The following is a 25,017-nucleotide window of genomic DNA, read 5'->3' on the forward strand; positions in this document are numbered from 1 at the left end:
CCAGGGACAGGGGAGCCTGGTGGGCTTCCGTCTATGGGGTCGCACAGAGGCGGACACGACTGAAGCGACTTAGCAGCAGCAGCAGCACTCATATCCATCTTAGATGCTTACACCTGTATAGGATTTAAAGATCATCATGTGACATGTGAAAAGAGAGGTGCAGCTAATTTACACTGCCGATTAAGTTCCCACGAGTAAAGTCGCAACCAAAGCAGAAAAGAAAAAACCTGGGCAGCTGGGTAATGCACTGAGTATTTATAAATATATTTGCTTTGGCTTGGAGGGCTTCCTTTCCGTGCCACAGCTCTTGGGTGTCCTCGAAGTAGGGTCCGTACTTCTCTTGGGGTGGGGCGTGTGGAAGAAGCGTGAAGTCCTTGTTCCTCCAGACAGCAGTTGGCAAATCCTGGAACCATCCGCGGCGATCCGGGCGGGACTGGAGCGCGCTGGGGGCGGGGCGTGCCAGGTCGGGGGCGGGGCGTACCATCCGGGGGCGGGGCCGGGGGCCGAGCGCGCCACACGGCCCGCGCGCCGGTCACGTGGTGCCCGGGCAAGGCGTAAATAAAACCGGAGCGCGCGCGCGCTCGCGGGGCTGGTAGCGCGGAGGGGCGGTGCCACCTCGCTGAGTGGTCCCAAGCGGCCTCGCGCTCCGCCGGGCGCTGGGATCCCCGAGACCGACGATCCGCGGGGCCGCGAGTCTTCCGGGAGTGCGAGCCAGGTGACGGCCGCCTCCTGGGCGTGACGCGGGCAGCCTGCGATTGTGGTCCCCACCCCGGGAGATCTGGAACCCGGGTGACCGCGTAGGTCAGTTTCCTAGGGCCGGCTTCAGGGCAAGCGGGCTCTTCCCTGCATGGTGCTGGGGGAGGTCTGTCCGCGCGTGGTGGGGAGTGAGGGCACGTCTCCGAGGATGGGCAGAGTCTGGGTCTGGAGGTACCAGGCTCGGACCCAGACCTCGACCGCCCCGAAGTCCCTGGCTGCTCCGGCGCTGCAGGGAAGTTGTTGCAAGTAGTAAGACGTTGGCATTTCCACTCTGGGTGCTAGGACTTCATCCCGGTGTCTCGTGCATTCCCTGAGAAGTCATCAGCTGCGTGCTTTCTAGGTACTTGGATGTGTGCATCCCAACTTTGAGTTTCCTACTATCCTGAGGAGGGTTGATTCACAGTGGAAGTCACGAGCTGTTCACGTGACCCTTCTCACTGTGTGCCTCGTGGTCAGTTCTCACTAGCACCAAAGACCATCAAAGGAGTTCAGAAACAGTACGAAAGATTGCAGCTGCCTAATAGAAACAATGCTGCAGTCCACGGGGTCGCAAAGAGTCGGACATGACTGACCGACTGAACCGAATAGAAACAAAGATTTATTTACCCGGTGGCCCTGCTGTTTGGCAGGAGGCGTTGAAAAGGGTTGCCTTCATGTAGTTAATGTTAGTTGTGAAAGTCTTAGCTTTATGCAGATAGTGAAGTGAACCGTTGGCATGTGATATTAAGTTAAACTAGACTGTTAGAATGTTGCAAATTTAGTGATTAGGTGTTTGTGGGTAGAATCAGAGATGTATTTTTCTTGACAATCTCAGCCATATGGTAATATTATAATTGATGCATTCTGGGTTTAGAGTTCAGAATGTCCTCACCTCTTATTTCAGAATTTGAAAAATACTTCGATTTGTTTTGATGGCTTAGGAGTGTTCGGGTTCTGACTCTGATGCAAGGACGTTTTTTGCAGTGAGTAGTAGGTATAGTTTCTGGATCCCCCTGCTGAAATTTTAAAGGTCTCGGTGTTAATTACAGAATAGTTACAAAATCCACCCTCTTTTCCTCCCCTAGTTCTACTCTAGGAGCTCTACCTACTACAATCTGTGGGTGGAGAAAGGGGAGAAAACTGTCAGTAATGGTTCCTTTTTAGAAAGTATCTTTTTCTTCTAGCCTTGAGCAACTGATAGGCAAAACAGGAGTTAACTGCTGCAAGTTGAATAGATTTATCTGAAGCAGTTGTGTATTAGTGTAGGGTTTTGCCAGGGCCTGTTTATCAGATGACACTTGTTGAATATCTCGTTTTTCCTCAGTAAAAGGTTGTGGGGTGGCTGATCCTTGTCTCTGGAGGCTCTCAGCCTTGCAGGTATTATTTGCACAGCACTTACACCTGTAATTCAGAGCAGCTAAATGTTATTTCTGTAAAACATTGCTTTTTCCACTCTTTCCCCAAAGCAAAGGGAAATGATGCTTGTTTGGAACCAGCAACTAGGTAGAAAAATACAGCCAGTTTCTTTTGCATGATAACATGATGCATTGTCTATTTAACAAAATAAAATTTTTCTTCATGTGGTTTTATTTTACCTAGACACATCTGTATTTAATCATAATATATCAATCTTCATGCTTTGACAGTTTCTTACCTCTTGCTATTACAAGGAGCTGAGCTTTTGTACATTATGTGTATTCACTGAGAAAAGTAGGACAAAGTAGAAATCATCTTAACTAATAACATATGGGGGAGAAAGCCAGGGCATGTAAAAAAAATTTGAAGTGGTTAATAAGCCAAGTCTGGTGGTAATTAGAACTTTATTGATTTGTAAATTCTTTCCAGATCCTAAAAAAGGACAGGTGTTAGCAGTATAATTAGCAACAAGCTTATACCGATCTTTTCAGAAGTTATTAATAAGGGCTCAGAAAAGATACTTTTGTGCATTTTGTACAGAATATATTGGTGATCATATCATATAATTATCTTATAGAATGTTCTTGATCCCTAGAAATGTAGGGTTTTCTCACTTATGTGTCCTCTTTCACTAATAACGTAGGCAAGTATAAGAAATACTTTTTAAACGCTTAAAGAGGATGTAGTAGGTCACTCTGAGTCACTGTATTCATCAACCAGCAAACAGGGAATTCCTGTGCTATACAGTGAAAGTGGCCTTTAACTGTACAGTTTCCTAGCATGTGACAATGAAAGGTAACCACATTTTTACTTTGGTTAAAGTTTTCCTTTAAAGAAAAAGTTCTGGTCATATAGTGGGTAACTGATCAGTACTGCAGTATATTTCATTAGGGTTTGGAAGATAATTTTCAAATGTGGAAATAGGATACATTTAAATACACTTTATCTGACATATAAGGAATTTTATCATTAGAACGTGGTAGTTGATCAGCCTTCTTTTGGTGAATATTATTGTTATATAAAACTATATTCATCTAATTTGTGGACTTCTATGGGTCCAACCTATTTTGAAACTATAGTTAATAGTTTTTAGAATCTATGAAGTTCAGATTCAAATCAGGGATGAATGTAAGTGTTAGTTCTTGGTTGTAAAAGCAGATAAAATGCATAGCAATTTCAGGTTTAATCAATTTCATAAAGCAGGGAAGCTTATTTAATTTTTACCGGTTCTTTTAAACATTAGCATTTTCAACTGAATGAAGAAAAATCATAGCAAGAAGGATTATTCTTTTATTATGTCTGTATGGCATCCAAGTCAGTATGGGTATGTAATGAATATGAATAAGAGAAGATAATGTAAATAGGTCAAATATAATTTGGTATAGGCATTTTACATTGATTTCAGTGGCTTACAAACTGTAGTAAGACATACTACAATTATAGCCAGGTGTCTCTCATTTCTCCTGCAAAAAGGATGATGCTTTTGATCTGGGTACAGAGTCCTGTTGAAGTTAGAAAGTTTCACTGAATTAAAAACAAAGCGATTTTTAACTTAATTTCATATTTTTAAAAGAAAGAGGCAGGTGCTTCCTAAAATGACTTTAAAATTTGCTGTCATTTTCCTTAAATTGCCATATCTTGGATATCTTATTTCAATGAGTAAAGCTTCTTAAAATGAGAGGATTAAGCTAAAATTCAGATTCAGCTTCCTTGGTGTTCACACATGTGAACAATAACTAGGATCAGGGACCTTTAATTTTAGAGGCTGAATTGAGTTTTATGAAGTATATAGCATTAATAATATTTCACCCCTTGACTAGAAGTTCTAAATTCTGGTTGTGGCTGGTAAAGTCATACCCTTAGCAAGTACCCTTCGTGCTGTTCAGTTTCTTCATCTCTAAAAGTGGTGTTAGATTAAATATGAATCTGTCTGCTGCTGCTAAGTTGCTTCAGTCATGTGTGACTCTGTGCGACCCCATAGACGGCAGCCCACGAGGCTCCCCCGTCCCTGGGATTCTCCAGGCAAGAACACTGGAGTGGGTTGCCATTTCCTTTTCCAGTGCATTAAGGTGAAAAGTCAAAGTGAAGTCGCTCAGTCCTGTACGACTCTTAGCGACTCCATGGACTGCAGCACGCCAGGTTCCTCTGTCCATGGGATTTTCCAGGCAAGAGTACTGGAGTGGGGGTGCCATTGCCTTCTCCATGAATCTGTCTACCAAGGCTAAATTTCTAAAACAAGCAAAAATGCATTTAATTATTTGTGTTAGCAGAAATGTCATAGTTTTATACATATATGTTTGTATACACCTGTGTACAAATAGGTATATACACACATATACCTGGGATATAGAATATAAAAGAACTTAATAATTATTTGCTAGGAACTAATAAGATTGATAGCTGCTGCTGCTAAGTCACTTCAGTCATGTCCGACTCTGTGCGACCCCGTAGACTGCAGCCCACCAGGCTCCCCTGTCCCTGGGATTCTCCAGGCAAGAACACTGGAGTGGGTTGCCATTTCCTTCTCCAATGCATGAAAGTGAAAAGTGAAGGTGAAGTCGCTCACTTGTGTCCGACTCTAGTGACCCCATGGACCTCAGCCTACCAGGCTCCTCTGTCCATGGGAACAAAGCTATTTTATTTCTGTTGTCATGTTTTAATAGTCACTTTTTAAATATTTTCCTTATATTAAAATATAGTATTGGGAAAATATCGGGAAAAAATATACCATTAAGCAGTTGAGTACTTTGGAATACAGTGCTGAGCACGCCGGGGTTTTTTTTTTTTTTTGGTTTTAAAGACTTGGTTTGTAAAATATATTCATAAATATTTAATTTTTCTCACTATTCAAATTCTTAGCATACAGTATAATTCAAATATTTAATAATGTATTACCAAGCATAAAATCAATATCTGAGAATTTTAAAAATAATCACAACATAGTCATAAGGTGTTTTGAATAGTTGGCTTCCTTTGACTTTTTACTAGTACAAAAGCTATTTGGCACTTGTTAGACTCATTTCAGATGCTTCCTCATTTTTTTAAATTGTAAATTACATAGAATGTAAAATCTTTTTAGCCATTTTAAATATATTATGCAGTAGCCACTGTCTCTGTCCGTCTCTAGAACTTTCTTATCCCAAATGGAAGCTCTGTACCCATTAAACACTAACTCTCCATTTTCTTCTCTTCCAGCTTCTGTTCACCACCATTTCAATTTTTGGCTACATGAATTTGTCTGCTCCAAATATCTTATATAAGTGGAGTCACGTATTTGTCCTTTGGTGTCTGGCTTATTTCAAATAATGTGTTCTGGCTTCATCGTTATTGTGGCACGTTTCAGGATTTCATTCCTTTTTGAAGGCTGAATAGTAGTCCATTGTACATTTGTAGTACATTTTGCTTATCCATTCATCTGCCAGGGGGCACTTGGACAACTTCCACCTCTTGGCTGTTGTGAAGAACCCTTCTGTGATCGTGAACAGATATCTCTTTCAAGAGTCCCTTGAGTTCTTTTGGGCGTACACTCAGAGAAGTGGAGTTGCTGGATCATCCGGTAATTTTATGTTTAAGTTTTTGAGCATCACCGTGCTTTCCTGATATTTTATGATGTCCCGTTAAACATTGCTGTATTTGTGATCTAATAAAGTTAGCCTTGGATGTCTTTGAATTTTAACTTCAGACACCTTTAAGAACTTTTTTGAAAAGGTAATTTTTTTTTATTCTTGTAAGATTGCACCATGTGGCATGTGAGATCTTAGTTTCCCCAGCCAGGGATTGAACACAAGCCCCTCTGCACTGGGAGCACAGAGTCTTATCCACTGGACTGCCAGGGAAATCCCAAAGCACATCATTTAATATTTTGAATTTCTGGTACTTGAGTGAATTGGCTCTGATTATTGAACTTTACTGTCTTTGATTTCTCTAGGAATTTTCTTTTTTGATTCTGTAAAAGTTCAGCTGGAATAGTAAAGAAAAATAGACATTCAGTTTGTAACATAACAGACCTCTGACTGAATTGAATGAGTTGATTGCCCTTTAAGTTACAGTTTTAGGGTTTCTCTGCCAAGATTTCAGAGTTGTTAGAGCCACAATTTATCCACTGTAATTAATGGACATTTAGTGGCGTATATCAAGTATGCTGCTGCTGCTAAGTCACTTCAGTCATGTCCGACTCTGTGCGACCCCATAGACGGCAGCCCACCAGGCTCCCCCGTTCCTGGGATTCTCCAGGCAAGAACACTGGAGTGGGTTGCCATTTCCTTCTCCAAGGCATGCAAGTGAAAAGTGAAAGTGAAGTCGCTCAGTCGTATCTGACTATTAGCGACCCCATGGACTGCAGCCCACCAGGCTCCTCCATCCATGGGATTTTCCAGGCAAGAGTACTGGAGTGGGGTGCCATTGCCTTCTCCGATATCAAGTATAGGAACCAGTTTAATTAAGTAATGTACAGGCTTCCCTTGTGACTCAGCTGGTAAAGAATCCGCCTGAATTGCAGGAGACCTGGGTTTGATCCCTGGGGTGGGAAGATCCCCTGGAGAAGGGAAAGGCTTCCCACTCCAGTATTCTGGCCTAGAGAATTTCATGGACTGTATCGTCCATGGGGTCGCAAAGAGTCAGACACAACTGAGCAACTTTCACTTCACTCAGAGTGTTTATACAAGAGCAAAATGTAAATTTGCTTTCCACAAAATAATTCAGAATTAGAAGCTTGTCTTCCCCAGTGAACCTTGGAGGAGGGAAGTCAAGGCAAAGTGGCCTCTAGTCTCCCAGTTTTTGAAGCTTAAGGTGTTTTTGTCTGTTTTCTTGAACATTCTCTTGGCCATTAAAATCTCGTTAATTAATCTTAAAAACAAGAGTTTTGGAGCTGCATGTATGTGAAAAGAATGGCTGAATACATCCACAAAGTGATACTGAAAAATATCTATACTATGTGTACTGACAGAATGTTGTTCAAAATCTAGTCTCATAAGATGCACTAAGGTTTACTTGTCCTTCTTTTGGCTTAAACATCAGAGACAGTGCTTTTCTGAAATAAACTCTCCTGAGTCCAAAGAGTATTTTTTAACATCTATTCAACATTTGAATTTGGATTCTTTGATTTTTGTATTTTTTCTAAAGTTAACTGTTGTTCATTCACTAAGTTGTGTCCGACTCTGTGACCCCATGGACTGCAGTACCCCAGGCCTCCCTGTCCTTTACTATCTCCTGGAGTTTTGTCCAGTTCATGTCCATTGAGTCATGAGTGATGGTGATGCTATCCACCCATCTCGTTCTCTGGTACCCCCTTCTCTTCCTGCCTTCAGTTTTTCCCATCATCAGGGTCTTTTCCAGTGAGTCAGCTCTTCACATCAGGTGGCCAAAGTATCAGTCCTTCCAATGAATATTCAGGACTGATTTACTTTAGGATTGACTGGTTTGATCCCCTTGAAGTCCAAGGGCTCTCAAGGGTCTTCTTCAGTGCCAGAATTTGAAAGCATCAGTTCTTCTGCACTCAGTCTTCTTTATGGTCCAGCTGTCACATCCATACATGACCATTGGAAAAACCATAACTTTGACTATGCGGACCTTTGTGGGCAAAGTGATATCTCTGCTTTCTAATAGGTTTGTCATAGTTTTCTTTCCAAAGAGCAAAGGTCTTTTAATCTCATGGCTCAGTCATGGGCTGCAGTGATTTTGGAGCCAAAGAAAATAAAATCTGTCACTGTCTGCACTTTCCCCCCTTCTATTTGTTAACTGTTAACCACAAATTATTCATAAGTTAGAGATGTATTAATATCCAATTAGCAGTGATCATCCTCAATAATCCTGGAATGTATACTTTAAAAGATCTTCCTTTTTTTGCTGTGATTTTAGTATCTTGTGGCATATAAGGGGGAAAAAACCTTCATTTTTTGATCACTGGATGAAAATGTACCACTTATAATAAACACGTTACTTTTAGACCTTCCTGTCAGTCTATCTTGGTTGCTTTGATCTTGAAAAACTTAAGTCCACGTTCATTCATCCATCCATTCAATGTTTGGTTCTTGCTGTGTTCTAGGTGCCTTGCTGGATACTAGGGATAAATATAGTGGGGACACATAATAGACTTGGGGCCCTTTTTCTAATTAAGTTTCTAGTATAGTATGGGGAGAACAAAGAAATGACCACACGAGCACCTACAGACTAATGTTTGTGGCAAACATGAGGTGCTGTGAAGGCTTACTAAGGGGAACTAGTTGAAGTTGGGAGTGGAGATGGCAAGTTAGACCGTGAGAAATGTGGATAGTAATTTATTTGTACAGTTGACTTTTCTATAACATAAGTTATCAGGAATTCCCTGGTGGTCCTGTGGTTAGGACTCTGCATTTTCAGTGCCATGGCCCAAGTTCAAGCTCTGGTTGGGGAACTAAGATCCTGCAAGCCTTGCAGTGTGGTGCCTGCCCCCAAATATATATAAATATTATATATATTTAATATGTACTATATATTAAAATATACATAAATAGATAAATTTGTTTTATATGGATAAAATATAAAAATATAAAACATAAACATATTTTTAAATATTTTAAATATAAATACATAAACATATATTTTTAAATATTTTAAATATAAAAATACATAGATAAAACATAAAGTTATCCTAATGCAAGGCCTGGTTTTATTCATTAGTGTATCACCACCTGATAAAACGGTGCCTGTACCGTGGTCCGCCCTCAGTGAAGTGTTTATTGACAGTAACGCAGTGACAGAAGAGAAAGGGAAAGGGATGCTGGCCTAGTGGTGGTGAGCAAACTGCAGCTCCTTGTGGACTTCACGGTGGACACCTTCCTGGCCCATGCTGGCTAGATGCCAACCTGAGTGAAGTTTTAGCTACTACAGATGTATTGAATTTAGCATCTTCAGGTATGCATAGATAGCGGCAGACTTTGCCTTATAATGGTTCTTGGATTAAGAAAAAATACAAATGTTTTTATGTCTTGGTTTGGAATATGATAGTTTGTTTGCGGCATAGCAGAAAGGAACATAACGATCATGTTTTACTGGGCTAATTAAATAGTACTGTTATCATTTTAAGAAGTTTGCTTGGTCTTTAAATTACAGATATTTTTGGAGCTGTGCTGCTCTGATTTGGTGTTAGAGCCACTAAGGGAGAAGGAAAAAGTGTCAGCCTGTCAGCCCCCTCTCCTGTCCCCCCACCCTGCCACCCCTCACCATTCCTTTCCAAAGTAACAGAAGTTTAGAAAGGAGCAGTGTTGAAATGCCTGCTTGCATTTTGGGATTTATCCTCAAGGTCTTGCTTATTTGACTGTGTCCCAAGCCAAGTGTTAACAGTTGCAAACCTTTGAGTCTGCTTAGCCTTTGGACAGAGCGGCTAGTTTCAATGGATGTGGTGGTAAATTGTTTTGAAAAGGAGAGGCGACCCCCTCCCGCACAAGCCCACTGTCAGCAGCTGTCCTGTCTCATACTAAGACTGCTGCTGCTACGTTGCTTCAGTCGTGTCCGACTGTGCGACCCCATAGACGGCAGCCCACCAGGCTTCCCGTCCCTGGGATTCTCCAGGCAAGAACACTGGAGTAGGTTGCCATTTCCTTCTCCAATGCGTGAAAGTGAAAAGTGAAAGTGAAGTTGCTCAGTCGTGTCCGACTCTATCGACCCCATGGACTGCAGCCCACCAGGCTCCTCCATCCATGGGATTTTCCAGGCAAGAGTACTGGAGTGGGGTGCCATTGCCTTCTCCGCATACTAAGACTACTCTCACCTATTAAGGTACTTAAAAATCTGTGTCTCAGGAAGTTGTCAGCATCAGAAAGGAGCTCTATCTACCCAGCCTCCACTGGCCCTTTAACCCCTACCCCCAGCCGGCTTAGTGTGGGCTTCCTCTCTTCAAGGCTAATCCTCCCCTTGGGCTTTTCATCCACCTACTTCAGGCTCTTCTAGGATCTTTCTCATCTTCATTCTTTCTCCTGCCTTTCAAGCTTTTCCTCTCTCCTGGCTCTAGCCCCACAGCTATGAACATGCCCAGGTATCTAAAAATCTGAAAACGGAACTTATCACCAGCCCTTCAAACAAAGTCTCTCTAAAGGAGTTTGCTGCACTCTCTCCCCATCGTCCCACTTTTACTCCTCAGTTTACCCCCGTCTGTTTGCGGGTCTGTCATTTCTACTTGAAATATTCTTGAATTCACCTTCTTGCCAAATCAGCTGCGTTTTCAGGCCTTGTTCCTGCTCTTCCTTAGACATTTCACACCTTCTAACCCCCGGAAACTCCTCTCTTGGTTGACACTCCCACCCTCTTCTGGTAACACCCCACCCCGCCCCCCATCCATGCTTAGATCTTTCTTGCTACATCGTAGTTGCTGGCCTCCTTTCCCTTCACTCTTGCTCTTCTTTCAGTAAGAGGTCCTGATTACCCCCATGATTTTCATGAACACTAATGTACTGACTATTGTACTTCTCCCCTAGAACTGTTTTCTTGTGCTCAGGCTGGTATAAGCTGGTTGCTTACCAGACATCTCCCTCTCTTTTTTCGACAGGAATCTCAAACTCACCACGACCAAATGGAATCACATCTTCACCCAAGACTGTTCCTGGTGTAACAGTTGTCCAGCTGGGGCAGAAACCTTTGTCCTGCTGGTCTTGGTGACCTCCTCAGTCTTCAAGTCCCAGCTTGAATTTCACTTTCTCTGTGGTTCCTTCCTTCACTAATGCAGGTAAAGGGCTAGTCACCCACTTTGTCCTCTGGACAGCCACTGTCCCTTGCTTATTACTGTACTTGGCACATGTTGGTGTGACCGAGCACATGTGTGCCCTGTCTGGAGGGCAGCGACTGTGTGATACCTCCAGTGCCTGTAGCAGTTTCTGTCCTTGGGTACTTTGCAACCTTTGAATAATTTTTTTTTTTGACCATGCCCCTTGACTTTCAGGATCTTCGTTCTCTGACCAGGGATTGAACCTAGGCCCCAGCAATCCTAACCACTGGACCACCAGGGAATTCCCAAACCTTTGAATAATTCTTAATCTCAGTTCCAGCACTTATCAGTAACTGTTGTGGTGAATATGATATTATTGAATATATGAATATTACTGTGGACTGTTAAATAAATAATAGACTTGACTGTACCCTTTTCATATTTATTATACAGAAGTTGAAAAACTTTACAACTTTTTTTCTGTAAACCCAGTATGGTAAGAACCCAAGGTAACATTAAACAACTTCTAGTATGTTCTGAAGATACTTCAAGTGTTCTTTGATTCATTCTTGAAAAACAGGAGAAAAATATTAAATGAACATTTTTTTGTGCCATCTCTTATGCCAGCAAAAGTAGATTGTCACTTCTTATAAAATGTACTTGTCTCGCTAAAATATATATAAAAAATCACCTATGATGAAATGTCCATTTAATTTGACAAGATTTTTTGTTTTATATCTTCAGTAACTTTTCTTATAAGGATTAAATGCTGTTATATTGTAGGGAGTTCAGAAAGCATAACTGTCAAAAGACAATCAAAGCCATTCATAACTTCACTGTAAGAAGTAACCACTGTTATCCTAATGCATTTTTCTTTTTCTGTGAATTTGTAAAGAGATTGTTACATTAAATCCGTCTGACTTGATGATACATTGCAGTGCCATGGTTTTAGAAATTCCTTTTATAACCTTGTTGATGATTTTATAGTATTCAGTTTTGTGAACAAACCTTTACTAATGGACATTAACATATTTGCTTTATAAATAGGGCTGCAGTGAATATAAGTATAAAGCTTTTTAAATGACTAATGGAGTGTTTTAATAAGCATGCACTGTAAATGAAGCGGAGGTGATTTAGGGTGGTTAGTGTAAATGCCGATCAACAATCTGTTGAGAAGAAAGGACATTATGGTGACTGCTAGATGACATCTCCTAGGAAAATATTCTCTGAAATCAGTCCCTGGGTTAGAGTCTGAGTTTGTTTTCCCTGAGGGTTTATAAGAGCCCTTTCAAGGGGACGTGAGTGAGTTCTGGGCGCTGAGGGGTTATCTGGTAGCGCTCTGAAGGGACCAGGTTCTGGGCCCCTGCCGGCAGGAGTCTGTGAGGTAAACAGGCTGCTCTTCCTGTTCTTCTCAGCACACGGAGGCCCAGCTCTAGTTCTCAGGAATGGGTGGACACAGAAGACTTGCAAGGAGGGACATGGGTACCCACAGCTGATCAGGCAGCAGAACACAGACAAGCAGAAGCGTGACTAGCACAAAGCCCAGACAGTCCAAGGATGGTTAAGATCCAAGCCAGGCACACACTTAACTCCTAAGTATTTTACTCTTTACCCACTGCCTTCTGGCCTTCAGAGTTTCTCACAGAAATATGATCATCTTATCGAGGATCCCTTGTGTGGCATTTTGCTTTTCTCTTGGCTTGCTTTCAAAATTCTGTTTTTTGAAAGTGTGAGTATATATCTCCAATTTCATCGTCGTGTTCCTTGACTTCTTGAATATTTATGTTCATGTCTTTGACCAAATTTGGGAAGTTTTTGGCCATTATTTCTTCAAATGCTCTACCCCCTTCTCTCTTCTGGGACACCTGTGATTCCTGTATTGGTTTGCTTGTTGGTGTCCTACAGATCTCCTAAGTTGGGGTCACTTTTCTTCAGTCTTTTTTGTTTCTGGTCCTCAGAGTTATTAATTTCTGTTGTCCTGTCTTCAAGTTCACTGATTCTTCCTGCTCAAATCTGCTTTTGAATCCCTCGAGTCAAATTTTCACTTTAGTGACTGCACTTTTAAGCTGCAAAATTTCTTTTTGGCTTCATTTTAGGTTTTCTATCTTTATTTCCATTTTGTTTATACATCTTGACTTTCTCTGCTTCTTCCTTTAGTTCTTAATCATTTTTAAGACAGTTGTTCTAAAATCTTTGTCTGGTATGTCTGCCATCAATTCTTCTTCAGGGACAGTTTCTGTTGACTTGTTTTTTTCCTTTGAGTGGGCCCTGCTTTCCTGTTTCTTTGTGTGATTTGTGTCTTTTTGGGAGGGAACAGTACTGCTGAAAACTGGACATTTGAATCTAATGCAATAACTCTAAAAATCAGATGCACCCTCTTCCCCAGGGTTTGCTATTTTTTTTGTTTTGATGTAGACTGCCTCTGTGCTGAAGGCCAGCCTGAGGTATAAACTTAAGGTTGTCTCATGTCTTTTGGGCTTTTGGGTGGGAATGAGCAGTCATGTTGTAATTTCCCCCACATATGCATTTGGTTGTAAATGTCCTAGTTTTTACTAGAGGAAAATTAAGGGGAAATTTAGGGGGAAGATGGAAAAATGAATGGGGGGCAAGAGGGTGCTAGCTGTTTAAATCTTCTGGCATTCCAGCCCACTGGAAAGACCTGCAACAAGGGGCCAGATGCAGCAACAGTGGCTGCCCACTTGTTTGTCTGCATGTCTGTGATCAAAAGCAGCAATCAGTGATCAGAGCCTAGCTCCCCAGTATTTGGAGCACAGGGTCCTTTTTGCCAACCTTGACTGCAGCAGGCTGCTCCAGGAGCATGTGTACAGATACCTACCAAGTGTCTGAAGGATAGGGAACCGCTGCTCTGCTAAGAGCTGAAATCACCACAGTTACCTTCCAAGTCTTCCCGGGCAGTTGCACGTCTTCAGTAGGCTCCAGAGTTCCACAGTAGTTACATCAGACAGATTCTGCAAGTGCACTTGTTGTGCAGGTGGAAAGACAGGTCCTGGAGTTTCTTACTTGGCCATCTCCTGGCATCCTCCCTGGGTATTTGCGTATTTTGAAATTATTTCATCTTGGCAGTTTGTTGTCTCTTCCTCCCTCTGCAACATATGTGTGCAATAACTTGTGTGTATAACGTGTATAATAACTTGGGTGCAAGTCATATATAATATGCATAATATTAACGGTTTACTGGACTGCACATTTTCTGTTCATGCCAGCATTTGGTGTGTTTACTTTTTTTATTTGTGCTAATGAGGTAGGCAAAAAATACCATTGCTTGATCTGTTTGCCTTTAACTGATTATTGTGCTCAGTCACTTCAGTCATGTCCAACTCTTTGTGACCCCATGGATTGCAGCCAGCCAGGCTCCTCTATCCATGGGATTTTCTTGGCAAGAGTACTGGAATGGGCTGCCATGCCCTTCCCCAGGGGATCTTCCCAATCCAGGGATCGAACCCACATCTCCTTTACTGCAGGTGGATTCTTCACCTTCTGAGCCATTGGGGAAGCCCAAATGATCATTAGTATGAAAGAAATTTCTATTTTTTCTGGGATAAATGCTTTAAATTTGGTTGTTTTCCTCTATAGTTGTCTTGAAGCTTGATAAGAAAATGAGAGTTTATTGATAAGTATGGTGGCTCTAGGATCCTTATCTGTCATTTATTTTCTCACAAGTTTCCAATGTGTTCATTTAGATCGTTTCAGTCTTTTGATAATTCTATATGAACTGATGAATTGCCATATTTTAACTTTATAGACATAAGGTTGTTAATGTTATACTAATAACTATTTACAAAATACTTTGACAGTTAGTTTTCATAGACACAATCTTACCACAGGTCATGAAGTTGATTGTATTTTGCAGGTAAGGAAGCTGAGGCTTCAGTAATAATACACAGGGCACAGAGTCTCGAGGTCAAATTTTGACCCTGCAGCTGATTTGTTTAATTATTCCTTTTGTCTGTCTTATTAGCTACAAAATGAAGATGATTTTTTCCCCTTTCTCTGTTGGCAGAACATCCAAAAGCTAATATATGTTCTTAGATTAATAGCAGTGTTACTATTTTTTAAATCTAGAAATGAGTACAGACGCAGAACAACAGCTTCTCCATCATGCCAGAAACGGCAACGCTGAAGAAGTAAGACAGCTGTTAGAAACCATGGAAAGGAATGAAGTAATTGCTGACATTAACTGCAAAGGTAAGCCTTGAATGTATTTTTTCACTTTTTCTTGTGAGTATGCACTAGATGGCTCAGTGGTAAAAATCTGCCTGCCAGTGCAGAAGATTTGGGTTCAGTCTCTGGGTTGGAAAGATGCTCTGGAGAAGGAAATGGCAACCCACTCCAGTATACTTGCCTGGGGAATGCCATCGACAGAGGAGCCTGGTGGGCCATAGTCCATGGGGTTGCAAGGAGTCGGACACGACTGAGCGACTAAGTTCACACACACGTATTCACTACTTTATCGTTTATTTAGTGCTAATCCTTTTGAACTTGCCTGCCATAAATTTCCATCTCTTATCCTAGGAAGAAGCCCTGTAAGAGTGGGTACTCTTCTACTCCCCTCTAAGTAAGAGAAATTGAGTGCCAGTCTTTCTTTTCTTAACTCTTTATTTTATATTGGAGCATAGCCCATTCATAATGTTGTGATAGTTTCAGGTGGACAGAAAAGGGACTCAACCATACATAGACATGTATCCATTCTCCCCCCAACTTGAGATCCAGTCTTAAAATTGTCATGGATCCTAAACCTTATGAACTACAAAGCCTTAAAGGCCTACTACAAACCTTAAAGGCCACCTTAAAAAAAAGGCCATCTTAATGAGATGAGCCCACAGGATACATGCTATGACAGTTTCTTCTTCTCAAAGACATTGCAGTTGAAGCAGCAGTTTTGAGTGTTTTCTGTATGCCCAGGATCATGTGAAGTACCTTAAAATACTGTCAGACAGGATCCTTCCCTCACTGAGATTGGTAGATTACTAGCTCAGACTAGTCTTTATTGTACAATATGTACAAAGTATGGGAGCTATGACATGTAGAGTATCATGGAATATATAAGAAGTATGTAACTAGAACTTGAAGGATTAGTTTCTTGGAGGAACTCATCCTAAGGTGATATATGAAGAGTGCATAGACGTACCAGGTAAAAATAGAGAAGAAAAGGGCTCAAGGCAGAAGAAAGGTCACGTGCCAAGTGAGAAGCAGCCTCGATGGCAGGGATTTTGCAGATAGGAGGGGTGAGTAAGTAGCAGCCACCAAATCACAGCATGTCTTGTGTAGCACGGTTACAAATACATTAAACTCAGTTGTGCATAGAATTTATTTTTTAAATTGGCTCAGATATTTCAACAAGCGCCTTCTCTTTCTGGGAGTTTGGAGGACTAAATGTTAGTCATCGGGTCCCTCCATCACAGTGGCTTTTTTGTAAAACGATTGGCCTCCCAGAGCCTCTCACCTGTGTCCTTTCCCATCTCAGTGTGTGCTAAGTCGCTTTAGTCGTGCCCATCTCTTTGTGACCCCATGGACTGTAGCCCGCCAGGCTCCTCTGTCCATGGGATTTCCCAGGCAAGAGTACTGGAGTGGATTGCCATTTCCTTCTTCAGACTATCTTCCTGACCCAGCGATTAAACCCAAGTCTCTCTTGTCTCCTGCACTGGCAGGCGGTTTCTTTATCCCTAGCATCAACCTGGGAAGCCCATCTCATTAAGGTGGCCTTTTTTTTTTTAAGGTGGCCTTTAAGTGTGAAGGTGAGCCTTTCTCTGTGTGTACTGCCTTTGGTTCCTCTGCAGCCTCTCTTCCTAGCGCATCCTTGTAGCTAAGGTAAAACACACAGGGAGTCACACCCAGGTGTTTCAGTTTATCACAGGCACAGATATGCTCCTCGGCTGCCTCATCTTGCAAGGCGTCTCACCTTGGCTCTTGCTGGCTTCGTGTCACCCTGACCCTCTCTCGAATCTTCCATCCGACACATGGCCTAGGCTTGCTGGTTCACCTTGGACACACTCCTTGGGTGTGGCCACAGGGTCTTGAGTGACACGTGGAGGCTTGGAGCAGCTCTGGGGACCAGCATTTGACCTTCCCTCTGCCCGCACTGCTGAGTTTACTTTGACTTGGCCGCTGTGCAGGTTGGTGCTCGGCTCGGTGCCTGCTGGGGGCCCTTTTCCTAGCATCCCACCTGTCACTACCCATTCTCATTGTTCCCTGGACCTACCTCGCTCTCTGGGCTCAGGGTCAGGAGCCACGTGTCCCATCTTACGTCTTTTCATCTCACATAGCCCTGAGTCCCTAATGGGTATTTTGTTCTGCCATGTCACATTGTCCTCCTCTACTCGAGCAACAGACCTCACGGCCTCACCCTCAGTGGGGACAGAGTATTATCTTTGTAGCAGGGAAGAAAACATGCTCTGAGTTGTCCAAAAATTAGCCCAAGATGGAATGCAAAACGAATTCTAAAAATCTTCTCATCCTTCACCAGAAACCTGGTTCTATTTTTTTAAAAAATTTTTTAATTGGAAGGTAATTACAATGTTGTGATGGTTTTTGCCATCCATCAGTATGAATTGGCCCTAGGTACGCTTGTGTCCCTCCACCCTGAACCCCCCTCCCACCTCCCTGCCCCCCATCCCTCCAGGCTGTCATGGAGCACTGGCTTCAGACTCAGTGGGAGGAGGAGAGGGTGGAATGATTGGAGAGAATGGCCCTGAAACATACACATTACCGTATATAAAATGGAGACCTGGCTCTTAATCTTTACCTTGGAGTTCTGTTCTGAACGCCAGAAACATGCCTGGTTGGATCATCATCAGGGACCCTTTACTTTCTACTCAACTTCCACCCTGACCATGGTTACCTCGGGCTAGTTCTTGGAAAGTCACCTGCTAGGAAATGTAAAGCTGAGAGACAGTTGTTAATGCTTTTTCAAAATTTCACCCTCATTATACTTGTCAGTCAGGCTTGTCTTAAGGGTGGATTGAAGGGTTTATGCAGAGGAACAGCATAATCAGGTGAGGTGAGTTCACCCACAGGACTGAGTAGGGAGAGCTGGGACTGGGCCTGTGAAAACTCAGTCTCGGTGCCTGCCGCTTCTTGATTTTCTATCTCATTTGTTTTTCCAAACCCTGAGAAGTTGAGAAAATGGTAAAGTGTAGTATAATTCTTCTGCAAGATTTAAAGCTCAACAGTCAACATAGAGATGTGATTGGTTGGAAGGAATCCAGCTGATACGATGTCAGGTTGAAGGGAGAGAGGGAATCTATGTAGGTGAAGGTCAGTACTTCTAGGCTTGGGGCACAAAGGAGAAGCTAATTGGGCAGTTTTGTTTGCAGCTGTTGCCACATTAGAAGTGTGTGTTCATGTCTATTGCTAATGGTGAGATATTCTTGCAAATAAATGCTAATATGTTTGAATAACATGCTTTATATAAATTCTGTGAGTAGTATTCCAAGAAATAAGTTTTTAAAGCAAAATAAGAGCTTGTATTGGTAATATAGAGATGATTCTGTATGATGCTATCCTCTCACTTTGTTGAGAGGTCTGCATGAGAAAATACTTGAGTATTACCTGTAATGTGTATGTGCTCAGTTGCTCAGTCGTGTCTGACTCTTTGTGACCCCATGGACGGTAGCCCACCAGGCTCCTCTGTCCATGGAATTTTCCAGGCAAGGATACTGGAGTAGGTTGCCATTTCCTTCTCCAGGGGATCTTTCCTACCAGTGATCAAACTCCCGTCTTTCTTGTCTCCTGAATTGGCAGGCGGGTTCTTTACCAGTAGCCCCACCTGGGAAGCCCATCACCCATAATATCTGCTGGTGTTTCCCAGTGTTGTACTATTCAGTGTAGGGTACGATTTTCTGTACATATTTCTAAACTTATTTCTTACTGATCAAAAATTTTGGATATCTATAATAGTAAAGAGTGTAAAGGATATTTGGAGTATTTTAAGAATAATTTAAGATTTTGGAAATGTCAACTTCTTGATCCAGAATCCCATGTGGAAATATTAGATGTGAGGAAGCTGCTGAGTAACTCAAAGGAGACTGCTGTGGGTCATGTGGGACTGGAAGCAGTGGGAGTGGTGAAAAGTGTTTAGATATAGTTAACATTTAGGAGGTAGAATTGATCGGACTGATTGAGTTGTGGAAGGGGTGAAAAGGAGAAAGCCAGCAAGTGGTACTTATTTCTCCCATCCAAGTACTAACCAGGTCCAACCCTGCTTAGCTTCTGAGATTGGACGAGATGGAGCCCTTTCAGGGTGGTATGGTCATAGAAAAGTGGATGTTGTTCTTCAGTTGCTCAGTCGTGTCTCACTCTCTGTGATCCCATGGACTGCAGCACACCAGGCTTCCCTGTCCTTCAGTATCTCCCGGAGTTTGCTCAAACTCATGTCCATTGAATCGATGATGCCATGCAACCATCTCATCCTCTGTCGCCCCCTTCTCCTCCTACCTTGTCTTTCCCAGCATCAGGGTCTTTTCCAGTGAGTCGGGTCTTCACATCAAGTGGCCAAAGTATGGGAGCTTCAGCATCAGCAGCTTTTTTCTGAATTGAGAAGTGAGGTGAATAATGGGACAGTTGATTGTGAAAAGTGGGAGTGGGGACAGGGAGTTTTTGTGTGCGAGTGTGCATGTGTGAGATAAGTGAGTTCAACTTTGTGCTTCTTGAGCAGAAGGTATTCCTGTGTCCTCCAGGTGGAGGTAAACAGTAGAGAGTTGAATGGTAGAACTGAGTAAGAGATGGAAATGTGGAGTTTGAAGTCACAAGCATATAAGCAGGTAAAGCTGTGGGAAAGGGCCAGGAGGTGTCATTGTTGGAGATTCCAGTGATGAACGGCCCAGTCAGAGGAAGTAGAGAAAGTGGAAGTTTGCACAGAGCCCTCGGAGGAGGTGCAGGGCTCTGGAGGCTCGTGGGCTGGGCTGGCTGACACTGTCCAGTGATGCAGTGTGCTGCCTGCTGGAAAGTGCCCCTAGGATCTGGTGGCACAACTTACTGGGATGAAGTGAGGACAGCTTTAGTGATGTGGTGGGAAGTGAACCTTGTCTGCAGTCAGTGGATAGCTCCTGGAGGGAACGAGGTGGAAAGAGTGTAGATGGGGAAGGGGAAGGCAAGAAGGAAGGGGACAGTGGTCAAAGGGGGTTCAGGACCAGAGAGGAATTGGGTGCTTTTGCTCGTTGGATGGAAGACCTGCAAATGCTTATCTGTTCCTTCCTATTTGCGATGAAAAAGGGAGCGGTTAAAGATAAGGAGGAAAAGGAGCACCCAGAAAGTAGGAGGAGAGCATGGGATCCAGGGTATGGGAAGTGTGATTATCCTGAGGCCCCAGGAGGAAGGGCGGAAGGGTGCCTGTGGGCAGAAGTGTGGGGGTGGATTGGTTGCTACGAAACCCAGAGAGTCCTATGAAAACTTCTCTTTTCCCTGAAGCTGAGAGGAGAAGCAGGTGTCTGGGAAAGAGGCTTGAGGGGAGTAGTGGGGATTGAAGTATCTGTGGTGGCGCGTAGGAGAGACCCCTGAACAGGGCGCTATGGTGAGGACCCTGGCGAGGGCTTCGCCGAAGCGTGAGATCCTGACCTGATGAAGCCACGAATCCACGGGGTTCTGTTATTTTTCTTCCACCGCTGTTAGCGACCTGACTGTGGTTATAGACAAATTGAGCAAATGTATTTATTAGACTCTGGGGTTTTTCTAAGCTGCTGTGACAAAGATAGGATATTGGAGGGTATCGGCAGAGAAATGTTGATGTGAGGACCAAGAAATAGACGCTGGACTGATTGAAAGAAGTGAGGATGGTGGGGATGTTTACATATAAGCAAAGTGTTTAAAGAACTTGACGGTTGGTTACATTGAAGAATGAGCTGGGGATTTGCCTGTGTGAACAAGCTGGAAAGTGGGACTCTGTTCCTGAGTTCAGACATGACAGTGATATTCGGACTCAGGCTCTGGGATCAGGTACCCAGTGTAGAGCAGAGGCCACGTTTGTGGGGAAATGAGGGAAGCTGAGAGTCTGAGATACCAGGTTACTGAATTGCAGTAGACAATGGCGGTGGCAGGATTTGCCCCAGAGAGAGACTGTGTTGCCCAGAGTTGAGTGGAGAGGGGTGAGCCACTGGGAGGCTGTAGATGGCAGCAGAGAAAGCCTTCTGGAGTGGGGGTGGAGGGTGGGGTAGCTGTGCTTAATGGCAGGAGCCTCAACAGAGGGATCGTAACATGAGTGAGGTCACTGACCAAAGACTGAGTTGGGTTTCGATGGTGAGAGTCACGGGGCTTCTGTGCCGTGAGGACCAGTGGGGCTGTGGAAACTGGAGGGCCTCCCCTGTCCAAGAGATAAAAGAGAATCTTTCATCAGAAAGAGCTAGCTGCCAGTTAAGGACAGAGGGTAAAGAGAAAGGTTACGTGAGACAGACTGTGGCTCACGGATGTGTTGCCTCTGGCGTTAGGGGCTCTGGTGGGCGCCCGTTGAGAGGAAACAGTGCTGGAGGCTAGTGAACGGAAGACAGTCACAGGGACACTGTTGGCACTGGCAGTCCCTCTAGGAGCAGTTAAAGGTCTGTTCTGGGCACAGCGAGGCTGACGGTGGATTTCTGTTGGCCCCCAAACCTGAATCCAGGAGCTGAGAGCAGCCATTCTCTTCCAGCTCCTCCTCGGGGGGCCAGGGGGCTTCTGGGCTTCAGTGGACCCTCCAGGGCAGGGGGCTCTGGTGCTGTGACAAGCTGTATTCTCTCAAGCTTGATTGGGAAGTTGGGTGACCTTCTGAAATTTCTCAGCTCTAAACTATAGTGCCTTTTTTTTTTTCTTCCCTAAACTGAGTTATATTGCTCGTTTTCACCACACTCAGTTGTTTGCCTCTCCTCAGCTGGGATCTGACATTTCATTGCTTTTCTTTTGGTTCTTGTTCTCTAGCTGGACTCGACCACACTGGTAACCCTTACCCTCGTCTCCCCGAGGTTTTATCTGAAGTCAGGACTCCGTTTTCAGTCCCTGTCTGCAGCGCTGACTGCTTTCCAGACACAGGAAAGACTGGTTCTTAGTTTCCTCTTCATATCCAGCCCTCTAACACAGGACAGGTTTTCAAAAAGAGGTGCTTCTCATGAAATGCTGTGGCCAAGAGAACCGCATCTTCGTTTGATGGTGGCAAAATGGTTAGACACTCGGCACCTTAGAGCCACAGACTAGTCGGAATATAACCCCCATCAGGCCTCCTGCCCCCCTTTAAGAAGAGGGCACTGAGTTAGAAGGTGGCAAGAATCTGGGCCCTGTGAGTCCTAATCCATCTCACTCCAAACCCTCCTTAGTGTCGAGTCTCGTGCCTCCCACACATCAGCCGTGCTGGGTGAGAGGGACCCCCTGGCCAGGATGTTGGAGCAGCTACTAGGGAGAAAATTTACTGTAAAGTTACCTCAATAACATTTAAAAATGCCTCTTTCCATTTTTTTCTTTTTTTTTTTTTAGGAAGAAGTAAGTCTAATTTGGGCTGGACACCTCTTCACCTGGCATGCTATTTTGGACATAGACAGGTGGTCCAGGATCTATTAAAGGTATTTTTATGGCTTTGATTTTTCAATAAATAAAAACTATAGCTACTATGTAAATTATAGAAGTCTTAGGAAAAGCCATTTGGGCTATAATGCATAACAGCCTTAGCAATTGCTTATCACTTGATTTTTCTTTGCTAAATACACCAATTTGATTTGCTTAATTAAAATTCTATCTTTTTAGTTGTTTGATTTTTACATTATTGACTTTTTAAAGTTGCAAAAATAGACATAGGAATTAATGAAGATACTACATTGTTTTTTTGAGCATAGTTTAAAAAATAGCCAAAGCACATTTTATGTATTTAAAAAATAATGTCATAATCTCTTAATGAGCACTGTGTAATTTAAGAACTCGTATTTCTCAGTTCTGTGATGAATAATTTTTCACTCATACTGATATTTCTGAAATTGGATCACATTTTAAAATTGATCTGTTGGCCCCAAATATGAAATCTGGGAGCCAACGTGGCACTTAAGCCTCTAGTTCCTCCACCATTTAATTGGTGATATCTCTTTCTTTTTTCCCCCTAAAACTTATTAAATTGGTGGAGAAACTATGCTGTTTTATTCAGAGACGGTTTTCCTTTTTTTTTTTTTCTTCAATGTTTGTGTTTCTAAAGTAGAGTGAAGGGCAGATAGATTTTTGAACAAAAGAAACTGTTTTCTGTCTACCAAGTAGATTTTTACTTTCAGGAAGCTTACTATTGGGTTGGCCGAAAAGTTTGTTTGGGTTTTTCCAAACAAACCTTTTGGCCAACCAAGTATATTAATGTGAACTGAGTTATTTTTACTAGTGACAACCAGTCACTGTTAACGAGTATTTTAATTTTTTAAAATATTTAATATATTCTTAGGGAGTTACTTTCACCTTTGTATGTTTCTTGGTATGTGGAAGATGTTTAACGCTTTCATGTTCACTAGGCTGGTGCGGAAGTAAATGTACTGAATGACATGGGAGACACGCCGCTTCATCGGGCTGCCTTTACAGGACGAAAGGTGAAAAACATTCTGTGTTCAGTGTTTGCAAGTGAAATGTTGGAAATGCACTCACAAATGTTTTCTCCTTTATAGCCCTAGGAATAGCAACTGGGAAAAGCCGCAAAAAACGTATATACCAGCACTTTGGGTCCAAAAGACCACAGGCTCTTAGTGACAGACAGTGAGGTCAATTACGAAGGTCATGGGGCTCCACTCTGGTGTCCCTGATAGAAGCTCATTCAGTCTCTGCTTGTGTCCCCAGGACTGGGGAACGCCTGCACCTTCTTTATCATTTTTTAAAACAGTTTTATTGGGGAATAATTTACACTGCCTGAAACTCACCTGCTGTAAGTATACAGTTCAGTGGTTTTTTTGATGCGTTTACACAGTCGTGCAGCCATGACCACAGTCCAGTTTTGGAGCATTTCCATTTGCCACAGAGTTTCCTCGTGCCTGTTTGTATTTATTTCTTGTTTCTTGTCAAGCCTCAGACTACCACTGACATGCTTTCTGTCTCTAGATGTTTGCTTTTTCTAGACATTTATTGTAAACGGAATCATATCAACATTTGTGTCTAACTTCTTGAGTATAATATAGTTAAGTTTCATCCATGGCATAGCGTGTAATTTGTTCCTTTTTTGGGCTGAATAACGTTCTGTTGTATGCATATACCACGTTTTTTAGTCTGTCTTCTGTTATTGGAGAGACTTTTCCCTCCGTATTGCCTCGACACCTTTTGTGGAAATCAGTTGATCATAAATGGGTTTGTTTCTGGACTTCCGTTCTCTTTGTTTGATCTATATTCTATCCTTACACCAATAACACACTGTCTTATTACAGTAGCTTTGTAATTAAGTTTTGATATTGAGTAGTGTAAGTTTGGAGAAGGCAATGGCATCCCACTCCAGTACTCTTGACTAGAAAATCCCATGGATGCAGGGGCCTGATGGGCCGCAGTCCATGGGGTCACTAGGAGTCATACACGACTGAGTGACTTCACTTTATTTTTGCACTTTCATGCATTGGAGAAGGAAATGGCAACCCACTCCAGTGTTCTTGCCTGGAGAATCCCTGGAACGGGGGAGCCTGGTGGGCTGCCATTTACGGAGTCGCACAGAGTCAGACATGACTGAAGCGACTTAGCAGCAGCAGCAGTGTAAATTCTCCAACCTTTTGATCTTTTAAATTATTTTTTCTATTCTCAGTCAAGTTTGTTTCTATATAAATTTTAGGATTATTCAGTCAATTCTTATGATGGGATTTTGATAGAGATTGTGTTATCTTGAACCTATAGATAAATTTGGGAAGAAATGACAGATTAAAAACACTGCCTTCCAATCCAAGGACATCAAATGCCTCTCCACTTATTTAGATCTTTAATTTTGCTGAGTGATATTTTGAAGTTTTCAATATATAGATCTTGTATTCTTTGGTTAAATTTATTCCTATGCATTGTAGTTGTTTTGGTGCTATCTTACATGGAGTTTTTCTCTTAATTTCTTTTCTTGATTTCTTATTGCTGCTGAATAGAAAGACAATTTTTATGTTGTTCTTGTGTTCATGCTGAACTTGCTTTTTAGTGTTAGTATGTTTTGGCAGAGCCCTTAGTATTTTCTATATACCGGATATACCATCTGCAGATAAAGACAAATGTACTTCTTGCTCTAAAACGCA

General features: G+C 42.6%; 1 protein-coding gene across 5 annotated transcripts in view; it reads left to right on the forward strand.

Annotated features, from left to right (window-relative positions):
* Positions 1-585: 585 nt before the first annotated feature.
* Positions 586-25,017, forward strand: part of OSBPL1A (oxysterol binding protein like 1A) — a 230,388-nt gene continuing 205,956 nt past the window's right edge. For 2 of the 5 annotated variants that reach the window (XM_010818787.4, XM_024984539.2), the window contains exons 1-6: positions 586-801; positions 5,574-5,707; positions 10,673-10,849; positions 14,912-15,034; positions 22,280-22,365; positions 23,287-23,361. In XM_010818787.4, coding sequence (XP_010817089.1) covers positions 14,914-15,034; positions 22,280-22,365; positions 23,287-23,361 — 282 coding nt within the window. In that variant the 5' untranslated portion in view covers positions 586-801; positions 5,574-5,707; positions 10,673-10,849; positions 14,912-14,913. The remainder of the gene's footprint in view (positions 802-5,573; positions 5,708-10,672; positions 10,850-14,911; positions 15,035-22,279; positions 22,366-23,286; positions 23,362-25,017) is intronic. The other 3 variants (XM_010818786.4, XM_002697723.7, XM_059881020.1) reach the window with 2 other exon arrangements.

Source organism: Bos taurus, chromosome 24 (assembly GCF_002263795.3).
Source record: "Bos taurus isolate L1 Dominette 01449 registration number 42190680 breed Hereford chromosome 24, ARS-UCD2.0, whole genome shotgun sequence".
Classification (NCBI taxonomy): domain Eukaryota; kingdom Metazoa; phylum Chordata; class Mammalia; order Artiodactyla; family Bovidae; genus Bos; species Bos taurus.